Raw genomic sequence first — 18,073 nt, 5'->3', positions numbered from 1 at the left:
AGAAATCTAATATTAGAATAATGGTTTCCTGTAATGCAGTCTAACAAAATTAACAAAAATGTTCTCACATATTTTTCTGCTTGAATGAAAGTGTCCTGGTTATAGGACTACCTTGTCTTGAAAAGCTGTGTAAGGCTGCTAACGAAGGCATCTGAAGTGTTAGCTCTGTCATCATGGGTCATGTAAATAGTGTTGTCCTCCAGTGCTGGAGCTGCATCCATAATCTGCTACTCTACCTCTTACCACTCCCATTTATCTCAAAAATCACGGCAGTGTTTGACACACACACGTTTTCCTGCAAGGTGGTTTGACACTGCAGTGGTCAGTATAGCTTAAGTATATAAGCAGAGCAGTAATTAGTGACTGGCTCATGCAAAAAATGATGCAAGTAATAAGGGAAGAAAAATAGGAAAAATGGTTCAAATATGACTGGTAGAGCTACTTTTCTACTTCAGGATTCCCTGTTGTTTTATGTGTTTCAAAAATAATTGCTTTTGTTATAAAAATCTTGCTTATACAACTGCCACCTCTTTGGACAAGAGGCAAGAGCATACTTTTTTCTTGAGAAGCAGTGCTCTAGGAACTGTAGGAACTCTTTAGGACCTTGGGGTCAGTTCGCTACCATATAAACACAGTTAAGTCAACTCATTTTTTGTGGTTTGGTTTCTTATATGTGTAAAACAGGTAAGGATATTTCCCTTTTTCCTAACTTAAATAGTCTTGTTTACTGGATGTGTCTGCTCTTTCAGATACCTTGGAGAACTCTGAAACAAGGTACTAATTGTAGTTGAAGTAGCAAAAGTGCTTCCATATATATATATATTTTTTTCTGTTCCAGGGGTTTTCAGACAATTTGGTGTGTGCATTTGTTTGATAATTATTATAAAATACTTTTCTTTAGAATATTCCACAGAAGTGTTGGGGACTTCCATGCTTTACTCCTTTCCTCTTGATGTTTAAAAGTCTTTCTTCTGAGAAATCTGGACACATGTGAGGATAAATAAATAAGAAGGAAAGGATAAAGAAAGATAAGAAGCAAAGTGTAAAATGTCATTTTGATTTTAATATGAGGTTAGATATACAATTATTTCACTACTCCCACGCCACCAACATTTTCCCTCTTCTGTATCTTCTCACCAGTGATGTGCTATGTTGTACTCATGCTGGTGAACATCATAGAATAATAGAATGACCTGGATTGAAAAGGACCACAATGGTCATTTAGTTTCAACCCCCCTGCAATGTGCAGGGTCGCCAACCACCAGACCAGGCTGCCAGAGCCACATCCAGCCTGGCCTTGAATTGCTTCCAGGGATGGGGTGTCCACAACCTCCTTGGGCAACCTGTTCCACTGTGTCACCACCCTCTGAGTGAAAAAATTCTTCCTAATATCTAACCTCAACCTCCCTCGTCTCAGTTTAAAACCATTCCACCTTGTCCTATCACCCTTGTAAACAGCCGTTCTCCTTCCTTTTTATATGCTTCAAGGACTGGAAGGCTACAATGAGGTCTCCTTGGAGCCTTCTCTTTTCCAGTCTAAGCAAGCCCAGTTCCCTCAACCTTTCTTCATAGGAGAGGTTCTCCAGTCCTCTGATCATCTTAGTGGCCCTCCTCTAGACCCACTCCAAGAGCTCCATGTATTTCCTGCACTGGGTGCCCCAGGCCTGGATGCTGTACTCCAGATGGGGCCTCACAAGAGCCAAGTAGAAGGGGACAATCACCTCCCTCTCCCTGCTGGCCACCCCTTTTTTAATGCAGCCCAGAACACAGTTGGCCTTCTGGGCTACAAGCGCACACTGCTGGTTCATGTCCAGCTTCTTGTCCATCAGCACCTTCAAGTCCTTCTCCACAGGGCTGCTCTCAAGGAGATCTTCCCCCAGTTTGTATAAACACCTGGGATTGCCCTGGCCCAACTGCAGCACCCTGCACTTGCCCTTATTGAACCTCATTAGGTTTTCAAAGGCCTACTTTTCTAGCCTGTCCAGGTCCCTCTGTATGGTTTCCTTTCCTTCCTGTGTACTGACCACCCAGCTCAGTTTGGTGTCAGTACACAAACTTGCTGAGGGTGCACTCGATGCCACTGTCTGTCATTGATGAAGATGTTGAAGAGCACCGGTCCCAAGACCAACCCCTGAGCAATGCCGCTTGTGAGCAGTCTCCACCCTGACACAGAACCACTGATCACGATCCTTTGGCTGTGTCCAGCCAATCAATTCCTAATCCATCGAACATCCATCCTTCAAATCCACACCTCTTCAATTTAGAGAGCAACGTGGTGAGGGACCATTTCAAAGACTTTGCAGAAGTCCAGGTAGATGACATTCATCGCTCACTGCCCTTCCCTCGTCCACCAATGCTGTCACTCCATCATAGATGGCCACGAGATTGGTCAGGCAAGATCTGCCCTTGGTGAAGCCGTGGATTGTGCTAGAACTGTTTTAAAACTGAAATCCGGAGAATCTCCTAAATTTGGAGAAATTTGATGGCAGTGTTGACATTCAATATTTCTTATAGAAGAGCTATATTTTCACGAACAGACAGTGATGCCTTAATCAAAGAGTAAATTATTGCAATCATATAATTACAACTTGTGCTGATTATGAAATCACACTGACACTAGGTTTTTTTTTAATGTGTGTTGATCTCAGGATCCTAGCCCACTTTATCCTAGCAGTTGATGTCATGGTGAGTTACATTAAAGTACACTGATACACTTTTATTCTTGTGTAAGGGATTTAATTTTTTTTTTTTTTTAAATGGTGTATTTTCTTGTAGTTAACTTAGAAGTTTTAGATTCAAACCGATTCTCAAAATTCATTCAGTGATAAAAGGCAAGAAAATTGTGGGACTGCTGAATATTCAAATTGAACTACAGTGATTGCTTCATATACTGTATAAGCTAATTGCAATTATGGGGAAGATTTGTAGGAATGGATAAAGTGAGATGAAGTTTCACAGCTGCAGTTTCTATGCCATAAATGTTTCAGGCATTATTTATTCCTTTTTTAAATTGAAGAATAATATTGGTTTTTCTTGGTTTTAAAAGGAAATAAATTACTTAATTAATTTAATTAAATAAACTAATGAATTTATTTCAATTACTTGTTTTAAACCGTAACTACTACTGCTAATACTACTTCTTTTTAGAAAGAAAGAAATTTCTTGTCTCTCCAATAATCTCTGCTTTTTTGGCCTGACAACACTTCAGCACAACAGATTGCTAAGTTAAATATCTCTCAAGATATTGTAAGTGGCTGCTGTTTTTCTTTCCTCGTCTTCCCACTTATGTCTCTTAACTGTCTATAATAAATCCAGAAATTAGTTATTTTTCTAGAGGAACAAATAAGCACAATCCTGACAAACTGACTGGCTGTTTTACACTGATCTAGTAGTTTATGAAGGGAATCCTTTGTGTTCACGCAAAACCCAACATTAATCTTACGCTAGCACATTTCTTCTGTAGCATTGCAAACATAATCCAAGACTAATTCTGGTCAGTTTACTGGTAAAGACCACTTTGAAATCATTGGTTTATGTTCCTAACTGGTATAAATTTTCATGGGTTTACTGACTAAAATACTTTCTTGATGAAATAAAAATTTATACTATCAAGAATGCTTATAAATAAAGTTACAAGGAATTAAATAATTGTGTTGCTGTTATCTTCACTGTATATAGAACCCTTGTCAGTAAGGGATCATTGGCTTCTCCGCTGAGACTGCAAAGAAAAACGTGGTTTTTTGTTTTTGTTTTCGTTTTTTTTTTTCTTTTACTTGAAACACAGCTTGCTGTTTGTATCCTTCTTAAATTTTCAGGATATGTTTAAATCAAATTTAATGCCCCCTTCACTTACTTTTAATCCTTGAGGATGTATACTTTGGCTCTTTCTCAAGAAAAGGACCTTCTGAGATTCTCAGTGGACTCAATGCTCTATATTTGATATGTTGCCCAATTAAAGGGATGCCGTGTTTTTTTTTTTTCCTTTCTGTTTGCTTGGAGGTTGTTTGGTTTTGGTTTTTTTTTTTTTTTTTTTTGAGGGGGGTGGGGAGGAATAGCTTTTTGTTGTTTGTTTGTTTTTAAATTAGAAAAGTGCATTAAATTAGAAAATTGCATTTTGGGAATGAAGGTTTAGAATGATGCCCTGAAGTTTACCTATACCAGTCTTCATGCATTTGGAGCAGACCTAATGGAAACAAGCTTTTATTGTTTCTTCTCTTACTCTGCAACAGTTTGTTCTTTTGTGATTGGCTCCATTGAGAGCACTGAAGCTCAAGTAGTGGTGAATGGAGAATCCTTGTTGGGATGTGTATAGGAACTGTTGAGTCACAGTCTGAACCACTGATTGATCACTTGAGGCAAGGACTGAGAAAGCCATGGGAGAGGAGGTAAAGGCAATTCAGCTGTGTGACCAAAAGGGGTGGAGCCTGGATGCACCTCTCCTAGACCCCATTTAAGGACTGATTAACACTGGGAAAGGATCTTTTCCTGGAAATCCCTTCTCTGTGGAGTCTTTCCTGTGAACTGAGATCTTTGGATGCAGGTGAACATTCTTTCCCTGTTTGTTTCTTTTCTTGTTTTCACTACGGTAATCTTTCCAGCTGTAACACCAACTGTAACAGGATGTGACTGCTTTTCTTTTTCTGCTGAAATAGTACTGCATAATATCATTGGGTATCTTCAGAACAGTGGCCTGATTCCAAAGAAATACATAGTCAGTCTTTATAGAGCCTAGTTACAAATGTAATAGAATTACTAACTGTGTGGGAAGTTTTCTTCAACTTAAACTTCTTAACTTCCCACATTCAAATATTCTTGGATAAGGACACAGTGGTTTGTTATATAAACATAAAGGAGGTATTAAATCATTTTCAATTTTCAGTCTTGTTCTTAAAATTTGGCTGGGAGCTTATCTAAGGTCTGGAGGAGTTTCTGCAATTATTATTCTAGGGGAATAAAACATTGCTGCAGATGGCCTGTAATGGAGTATCAACTCATAGAAGACCTCCCACAAGCACCAGAGATTTGGCAACCTGAATGATGACCAAATGTAGATTGTTATATTGTGGATACAGAAAGCAATTCTTTAGTGATATGTATAGAAACAGATACAGTTTTAATATGTGCCTTGTGATTTTTGGAGAATGTTTCTACTCGGAATGAATGTAAAAAGAAGATATTTTCTGCTTTGTTACATGATTATATGCTTGCTGTCAAATTCATAGTATGTACTATGATCATGTTCAGGTGAAATTCATTAGGGTCTAAATAATTATTGATCAAAACAGATTTGCAGTAGTAAGATCTCCCAACATCTCTCAGGATTCCATGATTCCCCAGAATCCTCTACAGATACCCTGTTAGGACAAATGCTTTGAAAGGCAATTCATGATATTCCTGAGCATATTTTTCTATCATGTTAAAAATTTGACATGCTCACAATAAGGGAAAAATGTTAGCATATTTTAAAGGGAGAAAGAAATGCGCAATTCCTCTTTAAACAACAGCACATATTTTATACAAGAAACATCAACTTGGTGTGACTACAAGAACTATGAATTTTGGTCTTTTTTTACACAATTGACATATCCTGGAGATAACTACTTTTGAAATTCTGTTTCCTCTGGTAAACACAGTGGTAGCATGCTCTAAAGCACTGTGTCATCACCCAGATTTATGACTTTCAGTTTCAACCTCCTGAGCTCTTTTTCCAGTGATGGACCAAGAAAGGAAGTCTATCTATCTGTTACTGGAATAAATAATAGCAGAGTTTTAAACACTGCATTCCTACTTGTAACTTCACTAATGACACTTATATTTCTTAGTGTTAACACCTCTCTGATGTTTAGTCATGTTTATATTCCTTAGAGGCATTTGTCTGCATTAGTTTTTTTGCCACGTCCTTCCTCTGACTCTGAGTTTTTTTAGGACTAGTGTAAGCATCAGCAACAGCTAGGGAAAAAAAAGTTATGCTGCTTTCTGCATCTTATGTCACTTGATTTATGGTGACTTCTGTGTTTTAAAAGATGATGAGTTTGGATAGCTGTGGAGGATTAGAAACATATGCTGAAAATTTCACTTCTAATTGCTGGGAGAATTTGGCACAGTAGCTGTTCCTGGTAACTAACAGATTCTTAGTGGCTATAAATGAAGACAGAGATCTGCTTGTGGAAATCTGTCTCTTGTACAAGTGTCTCCATATCTGTCCTTGGTTGATGTTGTTTAGCAGTACTGTTTGTTCGTCGTCTATGTTCTGTGTTTGCTGTTATTTTTAGTTTGAGTCTTGTCAGGGTTATGCAACTGTAGCAGCACAAGCAGATTGCTCTTTCTGGATATCCAGGGGGCAAGGAACACACTTTTCTCATCCCAGGAAGATGAATGAGGAGCAGAGTGGTTTGTTTAGTTCCCAGTTACTTTCCTAGAAAGAGAATTGAAGGCTTGGAGAGAAAATACGAGCTCGTGCGTTTATCGTTACAACAGGCATCAGATAAAATTCCTGAGCAGCTACTGGAGCAGGGATGAGAACCAGGCAGTCTTCCTGAGCTCAGTAAGTTGAGTGTTCACTGTTTTGATGGCTGGCATTCTGTCCTGATTGAAGCCTGAGGATGATATAGATCCCAGATTTGCTGTCTAATTTTGTCATGTAAAAAAGGGAAGTTCACTGTCAACTCCATTTTTGGGGGCAGAGGCTGAGACCACTGTTTTCTGAGTGGAATTTACTTTGGCGTGCGTTATTTATGCAAAGTGGGTGGGCGAAGAGGAAAAAGTGCCTGGAATGAGCTTTAACCACTGTGATAGAAAATACTGGAATTGAAAATAAAGAAATATCAAAAAATCAATCAACCAACAATAAAAACAAAACAAACAAACAACAACCTGACTTTGTCAGATTCCTTTACTGAGTAAGGAATACTGACACCATGTAAAAAGGTCAAAAACTAAAGGCAATACAAGGGACAGTAGGAGTCTGCAATTGAACTTGAAATGAGTTATAATGTGCTGTAGATTTTTCTAATGATAAAACATAGTGATGATGGTGTCCATCACAATTTTTGCTTCAGAAATGCTTATATACCTAGTCACGTCAAAGAAGCTTATTGACATTGGATTGGTTTATGAGAATAGTCTTTAAGAATACACAATTATGAGTAAGGTGTTTGTATTGTGCTCACATCTGAGATGTTCATTTTCTTCATTTCAAAAGCAACTGAAAAGTGTGACTGCTGTACCGGAAATGTATTTCTAGAGCTGAAAGAAAGAACAAAATTTTTTGTCTTCTCTCCCTGCACTCAGTTCCCAGACAGTCTGCCACAAAGTTATAACTGATTCCAGATGATTTCTGATGGACAAAAAATGTACTGATGCTGCTGTTCTGAGAAAGAGGAAAAAAGAGTAAATACAAATAAAAAAATACACTGTAAAAATATTCACTGTCCAGGAGTCTTCTCTCCTGATGGACACTGAACCATGTGGAAAAATGTGGTTATAAAAGTGCTGTGATGAACTATGTGGAAGGGAGTATTCAACGATGAAAGAGGTAACTTACCCTGAGTTGGCGTTGTTCTGCACTGCACACTGTATGCATTGTCACATTTGAAGATTTCTTCATAAAAATAGCTGATTTTTTTTCCATTTTATTTTTGCTTATTTTATAACATATCTAATTTTACAATGAGTGGCAATTTCCTCCTTGATATTGTAAAGAATTTTGTAGAAAAAAATCAGAGTATCTCTGAAATAAAAACTGGAATGGCGTATTTCATCTTCAGAACACGGTGATACAAATTCTTAGACCAACAATGTTAATTTTAAGTATAGTTGTTTTATTATTTTTACTGCTCTCGGTCACGTCTGTGTTAGTTGAAAGCGAGAAATCAAAGCACATACAAGAAGATTTGCACTTGTCTCTGAATTGAAACAGACGTGGGTCTTGCTCTCCTTTGAGCATGGACAGATGGAGACAAGAGTGACTGCTGCTTTTTTTTTTTTCCAAGAGGTTCAGTTGTGTGCCTGTTTTATAATGGATCATTCTATCCAGCCAACAGTAAATGAGCTTATCTTTTCACCACTTGATTATGTGGATAATGCATAGACAAAAGTACAAGCCATACAATCTTAATTTTAAGCTTTGTAGTTTGGATGTGATATTTATGAGCTTTCTCCTCAAACACATCCCTCTCTGAGCAGTGAAGGCACCTGAGACCGTAACTAAATAATGAAGGACAATTTACTGATTTTTTTTAAAATAATATTTTGTGTAAGATCACATGTCTGCATTTTTATAGATTTTCAAAAGCACTTGTGCATGAACCCATATAAAAAGAAGTAAAATTCTGTTTTCATTTCTTCTCAACTTTGTGCTTGATATTAAGGTAGGGTATTAATAGAAAGTTTAATAAAAGTGTATTCAGCTCCCAATAGCAGTAAAACGATCTTCTCAGGTCTTGACTTCATATCTCCAATATTTGATAGTGTATATAAATATATATTTTACTTTTTATTTTCTGTAACTCATTTTCCTTTCCAAATTCTTTATTTGGAGTTGTCCTTATTCTATACATTTTAACTGTCCTTCTCTCTTTTAGAGTTGAAAATGTTCTCATTCTTGAACTTGTGCAAAATCAGTATGATCCACTTTACCACATTTTAAAACGTTGTCTAGAAAATCTGAACTTAGCATTAATGCCAGTGAGAACTAAGTTTGTTCATAACTGTGGAGTGGATAAAGGCATGTACACCCCCATCTCCCTCAGTGTAGGTAGCAAGGCCCCGTCCTCCCACCCTGCCAGGGAGTGGGGTGACCAGGGTGTCAGGGACCTGCCTGGGGAACAGGTTGAGACTGTGACCTCCCTGCAAATCCTCAGAGGATTGTGCCTGCATGGCTAATTTTCTCCAAGCTCTGACTCAGCTTATAACAACCCTAGACAGTGAAGAATAAGAAGTTCTAGAGCTTTTGTGGTGGACTGCCACTATAAGGCAGTCTGGAGCCTAATGCAGGACCTGCTAGCCTTGATTAGCCTGATATCAATAAAATGCTTGAGGTTAAAATAAATATGTATAGTTTTACATAAAAAAAAAACAAAAACCCAACAAACTAAAGTTTTGAATGTTCTAAAGATATGGAAGCTTTCCATGTAATGTCTTACTGGAGGACAAGTGAAGAGGCGTAATGATCATGTCATGGGACAGCAGCTGATTGACGATCCAGGGGAATCTCGTATTCCAGTAAGAATGGATTATTCATGATATACATACAAGGATGGCCTTGTATAGCACCTTGATTTGCAGGATTTTGATTTTGTTTGATTTAGAAGTTACTTTACAATTTGGTCCTGAACTCCAGAACTGTGTCATCTTGGGTGTACACCAGTGTCTTGTTCATGCGTTGTGCCTAAAAGAAATGATTTTCTAATTTAGCCTAGTTCAGTCATCCGAATTAGGTCTTAATTGTTTGCTAACAGACCTCCAAAGCTGTACCTGGTGGAATGTTTGAAATTAACTTTCTTTTGTGAGGTGGTTCTTGGTACAGCACATGCTTATCTTAAGAATGAGCTAAAATTTGTCTTTATTTTTCAAAAATGTGAAAAATAATTTTCATACTAGTTCTGGGATTCTCGCTAAAATAGTTTGATCAAATGTTATCAATGTTTCTTAATGAGTGATGAATTGCAGGCTGTCTCAGAATCCCTTCTTTTGATTTTGGACTGTGAACCTACAGAATATGTAGGCTGGGACATTTAAAAGTGTATAGCCTAAAAAAAATGAACAAACCTTAATTTTGAAAGGCATCTCACTTAGGATTATATGCTTTTCACATAATTTTAGACCATGACTTCGAGCAATCACAGTGCAATGCATGTTTCAGGTGCTTTTGTTGTAGTTTTTGTTGTTGTTTAAAGTTAGGATAAAGCAACATACAATTATGAATGTCATTTTTTAGTGCTGAAATATTGTTTCTATTGACTATGCCAAAGAACACTTAAGATGTTAGTAATCTGCGAATTCCCAGCTGTAATGTCAATTCTTCAGTTGAAAAAGACAGACAAATAAAAGGCTGGCAAGAGAATGGTTCTTCAACCTAACAAATTCTGATATTCTTATCTAATAGAAATTATAAATCTTTATGTTAATACTTCTGCTCTTCCTTGGACTTTTTAAAAGGCACTAAACAGAAGTATTTACTGTAGTGAATGTAGCATCATTGGAAAAATTGTGTATTATAAGCATGTCAACCCTCTTAGTTCATTTGTTTTACCTATGTGAGGAAGTCATGACTCTTTTTTTTTTTTTTTTTTTTTTTTCCCAAATGTTCTCCATCGTGAGACTAAAAGATTTCTCTTTTAGATGCGTTTTCAAAGACTTGTATTACTTATACTGGGAGAGTTATGAATACATTTACAGATGTAGTGAAATATGAACATCAGTTGGCTGTGATTAATTTATCTCTGATCAAATGATTGAATACAAGAAGTATAGGATACTGCAGCTATCTTTTATATTCTGATATGAATTTATGATACTCTTTGCAGAAATTTTATAAGTCTGCATGATATTTTTTCTCTATGCATTTATTTTCTAAATCCTATGGAATAAAGATGAATTAAATTGCCATAGCTTTGTGTTAGATGCCATTGTGACCCTGGCTTTAAAGATATCTATCTATCTATAGAAATAGATATGTATGGAGTTATGCACTAAAACAAAAATATTTCAAATAATCACTTATGAATGGAGAATTCAATTTTATGTGTTACAGAGCACTCATTTTTTTCCCCAAGGGAAAGTGCCCTGAAGTTTAAAAAAAACAAAACAAAACAAAACTGTAAAGCATCTTATTCTAAGAAGCTGAGTTTATCTAAGGGCTTCTTGGGTACCAAAAATTTTCACTTTCAGTTTAGGAAATATATATATACATATATATCTTACATATGTGTATCTTATAAAGATATACACATTTATCTTCAAAATACTTTGATAATTCTGCAAAAAGCTATATGAAGATAAGGGAAGGCTTTTATGGAAAAGTAATGTTTTTTAATAGTCCAGTTTATATAGTTGCAGAGTAGAAAAGCTTTGAGTACACGGTCTCCTCAGTTCTGGAAATAGAAAGCAGTAAATTTAAAGATAAATATAGTTCAAAAATAATTCTTCTGAAATTAATTTTGCTAATCGATTAGATGGTTTTGAGGAGAGGTAACAAACCTTAAATCCTAAAATTGCAGTAACTTTGAGACAGAACTAATGGTGCAAACTGACCAATGGAACTCAAATATCCAGAAATTTCTGTGCTACCTGGCTTACCAGGAAATCGTTTGTGCAGGTGCTTCATCTGTCGATGGAATTCCGTTGATCTCCAACCTGGTGGGCATCTGCTTACAGCTGCCTTGGAGACCTTTGTGAATGCCAAAGGAACTGCAAATTATCACGAGTCATTTAATTTTTATGGATCATCCTCTGTTGTTTTACTAGAGTGTGAAGCAGATTTAATATTCAGTGCATTGTTCTTCACGGTTTTGAGTATTAGAACTTGATAGCCTATGGTAAAGTCACTCACTTAGTTGATGATGGTAAATGTAGGTTTTTTTCCTACATTTTAGCAGGGCCTTTGATATTATCACTCACAACATGCCATGCCTCCAGCCAAGCTGTCCGAGTGTGAGGTGAACAGCTACATGCTACACTGGATGGAGAACTGGCTGAATAGAAATGGTCAAAGAGTTATAGTGAAGGGGGCTACGTCTGGCTGGTTACAAGTGGTGTTCCCCAAGGTTCAGTGTTGATGTCAGTTCTGCTCAATGTTTTTATCAATCAGTGATCTGGATGCAGGGTTTGAATGCATTCTTAGCAAGTTTGCTGATAATACTAAGCTGTGAAATGCTGTTGTGCTGTTGACTCTCTAGAAGGATGAGAGAGAGGCCTTCCAGAGGGATCCAGATTTCTTGGAGAACTGGGAATCAGCAGTTGTGTGAAGTTCAAAAATAGATGCTAGATTCTGCACTTGGGATTGAGTAATACTGGACACAAAATCAAACTGAGAGATAAGTGGCTTGAGGGCAGCACTGCAGAGAGAATTGGAAGTGCTGGTGATAGCAGGCTTAATGGGAGCCAGCAGCATGCCTTGGCATCAACAAGGCAAACCACATTTTAGGGTGTGTTAAACGCACCATAGCCAACTTGTGAAATGAGTTGATTATCCCATCATTATTTACCATTCATGTGGCCTCACTTTGAATGTTGTGTCCAGTTCTAGTCTGCACAATATAAAAAGGATCCAGAGAAGTTTAAACAGGCTGGTTAAAAGGCTGGAGGGAGCACCCTACAAAGTGGAGCAGCTGGGGCCACGGGGTTTTTAAGCTTGAAGATAAGGAGGCTGACCTTTGCTCTCCACAGCTTACTTGGGGGTAAAACTGGAGAGAGAAGTACTCATCTTTTCTTATTAGTATCCTGTGACTAGATGTGCGGGAATAGCTCAAAGCTCCATTAGGGGAGGTTCTGCCTAGACATTAGGAAAAATACCTTTATTGAGAGGCTAGTTAGACAGAAACAGGCTTCCTAAATAGGTGGTTGGTGCACTGTGCATGTTTAAGAGGCATTCGGAGAAAGCTCATAATAGTAACGTGACAGTTAGACTCAATGATCTTTGTAGGTCCTTTACGAATGAATTTATTCTGCCTAAGAACATATGTATTTGTCAAATAAAGTCACGGAGCAGAACAGTAATTGCATTGCTGCAGTTTTTTACTCTTTTATCTTGCTAAACAAATGTTTGATCATAGTTTTTTGCAGTGGCAGAGTAGCTTTCTAAAACACTAATCTCTTGAGGGAAAAAAATATACTTGAATGGAGATCAAGAAACAAGATATGATAATAGGGAATGTACTGAAATTAAGTCACAGCCAAGTTATTTTTGTTTGTTATTAACTCATAAATTTACTGCTGGTGGTAGTAGGCCAACTGATAACACTGATCCTTTGCCTTAGATACTAGTATATTCTTAAAGAGAGCCCATGAATTCTGATTTATGCATCTCTGTATATTTTTATGGAGGATGGCTTTCTGAGTTTACAGATGAGAAATGTAGAACTTTGTGCTAGTAACTGACTGTACATCACTCCATACAAAGTCTTTGTAGCTTGAGTCTCTAGTGCTAAGCTTAAAATGTTTATCAATGTAAGAATACTTCAAGAGTTTTAATTTCATTACTTATTTTAAGCAGACACTTAAAGACTTGCATAGAAATTATATTAAAAATGGTGAAAAGTTGCTACGGTAAATAAGAAATTCAAATTGTGATTACTCTATGCTGTTAAATTACATTATCTTTAAGCTGTATGTTCTTCTTTTCTCACAGCCTGTGCTTTCCGTTACAATGGACTCTCCTTTGTCTACCTCATCTACCTCCTGCTCATTCCTTTGTTTTCAGAACCCACAAAAACAACGATGCAAGGTAAGACGTTCCTTGATTCATTTTTAAGAATCTGTTGTGGACACAGTGCCTGCAAAAGTCTTGGTTAGTAATATAAGAGGAAGTCTTTTTCCTCTTTAAGTGAGCTAATTTGTAATACATGCTATAAACTCAGATGCTGTAGTTAAACTCTAAGTTGGCTTTGGTGCTGAAGGACTTTCAAGCCTGATGCTTGTGTTTCATTTCCCCCCCCCCCCCACCGTGCAGCTAGGTACTGAGAGTTACTTTTTTGGCGCTGTTTCACCTGGAATAGTGAAATGGTCTAGGTAGAAAAATTGAGTCCCTGAAGGCATCTTTACTGTGCCTAAGGGGCTGGATTTGTAGTTACTGTTAAGAATTAAATTTCAACTCCGTCTTTTTACTCAGCTACGTTTAAGATGTTTATTTAAACTCTGTTGTTACCCTGATTTATTTTATTCAACTGTCTTGGTAAAAAATAATAAATTCTTTTTGGTAGAGATGACAAGTAGCATCCATGTATCACATACTTATTAGACTTTTACTATTGTAAATATGAAAGCAATTGTACAAACCTATGAAGACAGAAACCATTTCTATCAAATATTACATTTTGCTGTTTGTAAGGCACCTTCTGTCTGCATAAAGAAGTGAGTTTTTGAACGATAGCAGGGATGTGTGTGTAACAGTGTTGAAACTTGAGGATTTGCAATCTGTTAGGGGAATTTGCAGTGAGGATATGTTCACGTACTATTCACCTAGTAGCCTCTCAGATGAGATTGCAGATGACTGAATTTCAGTGTACTAATGCAACATATCATTCCTGTTCATGCTTTCCTGATTCTACTTCAGACCACAGTGAGAAATAATATTACATAATGCTAAAGTAAAATACTCGTCTCTCATCTTTTTGATGTAAATAGTGTGAAGGATGAGGTACCTTAGAAAACAATCTGGTTTCATGACACTACCAATGTAAAGGAAACATATAAAGAACTTCTGATGCTGACTTTGTCATAATTCTACTCACAAATTCAATCTCATGGCAATGGGAAATTTTTATCATTTTTTACTATTTTAATCAACAGTTTCTTAAAGAAACAAATTGGGAAATCTAGACTATAAGCATAGCGTTATCTGAGTTTACAGGACCTCAGAAATTCTTACCTTTTTTTTTCTTTTAAAGAAAAAGGAAAAAATAAACCACAACTGTTGGGATTCCAGAAAGTTTTCCCAGATTTCTCTAGAGTGTAATAGAGTCTTCCTTCTAAGCATCCATTTTTTGTATCGTGCATATGAATATAAACATCGATCTTGTTTTCCTAAGGAAAGAAATGTACAAAAATTTGAATTCTTTGAGAAAAGTTCTTGAGGAATCTATTCTGCTTTAGACAGATGCTGTGAGTTGTTCTTTTTACTGAGAAGCAAGGAGAAGTTTCAGAAATAGCTTATGAACTGTTCATTAATATGTGGTATAGTGGCAGTAGCAATATTAATTTTTCACAAGTGGAAATATAACTTTTATTGTACCAACTTTTACTACTGTTTTCATTAACCATTAGCATAAGTAGGAAGGAGAGAAAAATAAAGAGAACCACCTGTTTGTGTGTAAGGTTTCTGTTGGTGCAGATTTTTACCCAGCCTATGTAAAGGGGTTCTGTATAAGGAAGACCACCTTCAGATTCTTGCAGAGAGAAGCAAGGCAGAGTTAGATCTGTGCTGTGCAGACCTATCCTAACTATGATGACTCAATGTTTTTCGTTTATTTTAGCTAGGATAGATGTAGATCCTTTTTATAAATATTTGAAAAACTTACCAAAATTATATCCTGCCACAGCTTACTTTATTTAGATGAGTGTCTGTATTGGATTAACCCATTCTGCATTCTTTTTTTCGGTTTTTGTAATTATTTCTTGTGACTATAGTGGTATTAACTGACAGAGGTATATGCAATGTAGATTATACAGTCTCAACACCTGAACTAAAGGTGAAGAAGTGCAAAAAATTGCATGAAGGTAATAGTACTCCTAGTTCATATATATATGTTCATATAGTTCATACATATATGGGATGAGTTATAGGTAGAGCTAAGTCAGATTTCCAAGAATTGCTTACAGCAGCCCCTGGTACTGAGAGCTTACAACATGATGTTATGATGTGGAATCCAATAAAAATCATGACAGAGATAAATCTGAATTAGACCGAATTTCTAGTCTTAGAGCATTTAAGTGTCTTGGCAGAATTATGAGTAAGTTGAAAACTAGGGCTCTTTTAAGATCTGGCTATTAGCTATGGAGTCCAAATATCTCACCCCTATTTGAAGGCACCATCATCGTGAAGTGTTACTGTACAGGAGTGAAAGAGATTTGCTTAGCATCTGTATTTCATACCTTAATTCCTGGATTTCTGTCATGTCTTTTCGTACTCTTTTACTTCCCCACATCATTTTACACCCCATTGCTATTGGTCAGTCTAAGAAACTAACATATTGACTTTGGGCCAGCACCTGTACCAACTGAGTAGGTGTAGCTGATGTTGACTGTGTAAGTATCCAGTATTACTTTGGGCCAGTAATAATAGAGCTAAAAATAAATAAAACAAGCATAAAAGGTAGGAAATCCCACTCTAGGTAAGGCTGTCAGTCATCTTTACAGCATTGGTGAGCTTAAGTTTCTCTTAAAAGTGCTGAAGGTGACAGATGAGAGGGAAGTGTCCACTGAGGAATTTGGGTGCAGCTTCCCGGTTAATGTGCAGTTACCATGTTGTTTTTGTGCTTTTTATTTTTGCTGCCCCTTTTCTACCACAAGAAGTGACTGACAGGAAAAAGAGCCATTTTTTTTTAGACGCCAAGAGTAATTGTGTAGAGATGCACTTATCCTCTCTTTTTTAGAGTCAATTCAATATATCTGAATGTAACCATTTTGGGCTACTATTACTGTGACCATCTTTAATTCTGTGTGAGTGTATATGTGAGTCTTTCTAGAAAATGTGGAAGGATTTTTTTGATGTCCAGAGAATGGAAAATGAAAGGGAAATCTAGAACTACTTTAACTAAAACTAGCCAAACCATAATTAAATCAAAGAGTCAAAAGTTGAGTAAAAGAAACTTCATTCAAAAACAAAAGAGCACAAAATCACTATGTGGCTATATATTATACTTGCATTTTTTTTGTTTTTGTTTTTAGAAATCCTTTCCATTCCTTTCCATTTCATTCACATGAATAATATTTTTGATCTTTTCTCCTATTTCTGTTTTGCTTAACTCATTGTTAAGCCTTGGTTGCCTTTGATTAAGTCTTTTGTTTAAATAAATAAATAAAAATCTTGAGTTTTCTGATCTTCCCTCCATGAATGTTTTCCTTCCTTGTCTACTGGCTCGCTCTACTCCCCAGTCACAATCTCTGACCAACTTTCCTACCTCTTGTTCTTCTATCTGTCTTCTCACCTCATCACCGTGTACCTAGCAGTTACTGATCTTTTATCCATTACACTTAGGGTTTTCTCGATAGAGAAGAAACTACAGAACGCAGTTATAAACTCTGTACTTATAGTCTGAAATAGATGATATCAACTTAGATTAATTTTTGTTTTGTAAGAAATCTGAACCTCTAGATACCCTGGGGAAAAAAATTCTATATGCTATGAAACATTTTGGTTAGTATTTGAATCTTAATAAATTTTGTTTTTTTCTATTTTTTCTTAAACATTTAATATCCTTTAAAACTAATTACTAAGATAAAACTTATTAATCCTTATTTGTGGGTGTATGGGAACTGCTGAATCATGGCCTGAACCTCTGATTAATCACCTGAGGTGAGCCATGAGTCAGCCAGAGGAGCACAGGTGAAGGCAATTCACCTGTGCTGCTGGAAGGGGTGGAGCCAGGCTCCACCCCTCCTGGACCTATTTAAGAGCTGGCTACCAGAGAGGAAGGATCTCTTCTGGAGATCACTTCTCTTGGGGTCTTCTGGTGAGCTCAGCCAAAGGGTAAGCTCTTCCACTTATTCTCTTTTGTGATCGTTGTTTACTTTGCCTAATTCTCTTGACTATATTGTGATTATAACATCTTGATATCTATTGATTATACAATTATATTGTGATTATAACATCTTGATTATACAATGGGGAAGAGACTCGGCATCCTGTTTGTATGTGATCAGTATATCAGCTTTAAGATATCATACTGCTTTGCCCCATCAAAAATATGAACATCTTCTAAGGTAAAGGGAACACCTCCTTCAGTTAGATCTGAAACTCTGAGTTAGAGTTTTAGCTGAACATGCTGTTTTCTGAAGTGTTTCTTAATTGTCCATAGATCTAGCTGAATACGGGAAATTGTATTCATGAACTTTTATGTGCAGCTGAAAACATATTTGGTTAACAGTCTTGTTAAGCTCTGTCTATTACTTGTAATACTTGATATCAGTGATTACAAAGATGATTAAACACCAAAATGTATTGTAGTGCCATGTGATTTTTAGGCTGTGGTTTTCTATATAATTTAAGTCAGTCGCTGATTATTTAGTTCACTGGAGGAAAGAGACTGTAAACTTTATAAAATCCTACTTTCCAACTGCTGATTTAGATTGTCTAGCAATCTAGCATTACTAGCTAGACACCTTTATGTGGCATTTTTCCTTTTTAAAAATTCTT

General features: G+C 36.6%; 1 protein-coding gene across 9 annotated transcripts in view; it reads left to right on the top strand.

The window, feature by feature from the left end:
• PIEZO2 (piezo type mechanosensitive ion channel component 2) overlaps window positions 1–18,073 on the top strand; it is a 287,618-nt gene that overhangs the window by 39,575 nt on the left and 229,970 nt on the right. For 8 of the 9 annotated variants that reach the window (XM_048939128.1, XM_048939130.1, XM_048939133.1 and 5 more), the window contains exon 2: window positions 13,349–13,444. In XM_048939128.1, the coding sequence (XP_048795085.1) occupies window positions 13,349–13,444 (96 nt within the window). Of the gene's footprint in view, window positions 1–6,522; window positions 6,545–13,348; window positions 13,445–18,073 lie in introns of those variants that run through there. The other variant, XM_048939135.1, reaches the window with a different exon arrangement.

Source organism: Lagopus muta, chromosome 3 (assembly GCF_023343835.1).
Source record: "Lagopus muta isolate bLagMut1 chromosome 3, bLagMut1 primary, whole genome shotgun sequence".
Lineage (NCBI taxonomy): Eukaryota > Metazoa > Chordata > Aves > Galliformes > Phasianidae > Lagopus > Lagopus muta.
Note: the sequence above shows the minus strand (reverse complement) of the source record. Positions and strands in the feature narration are given on the sequence as shown.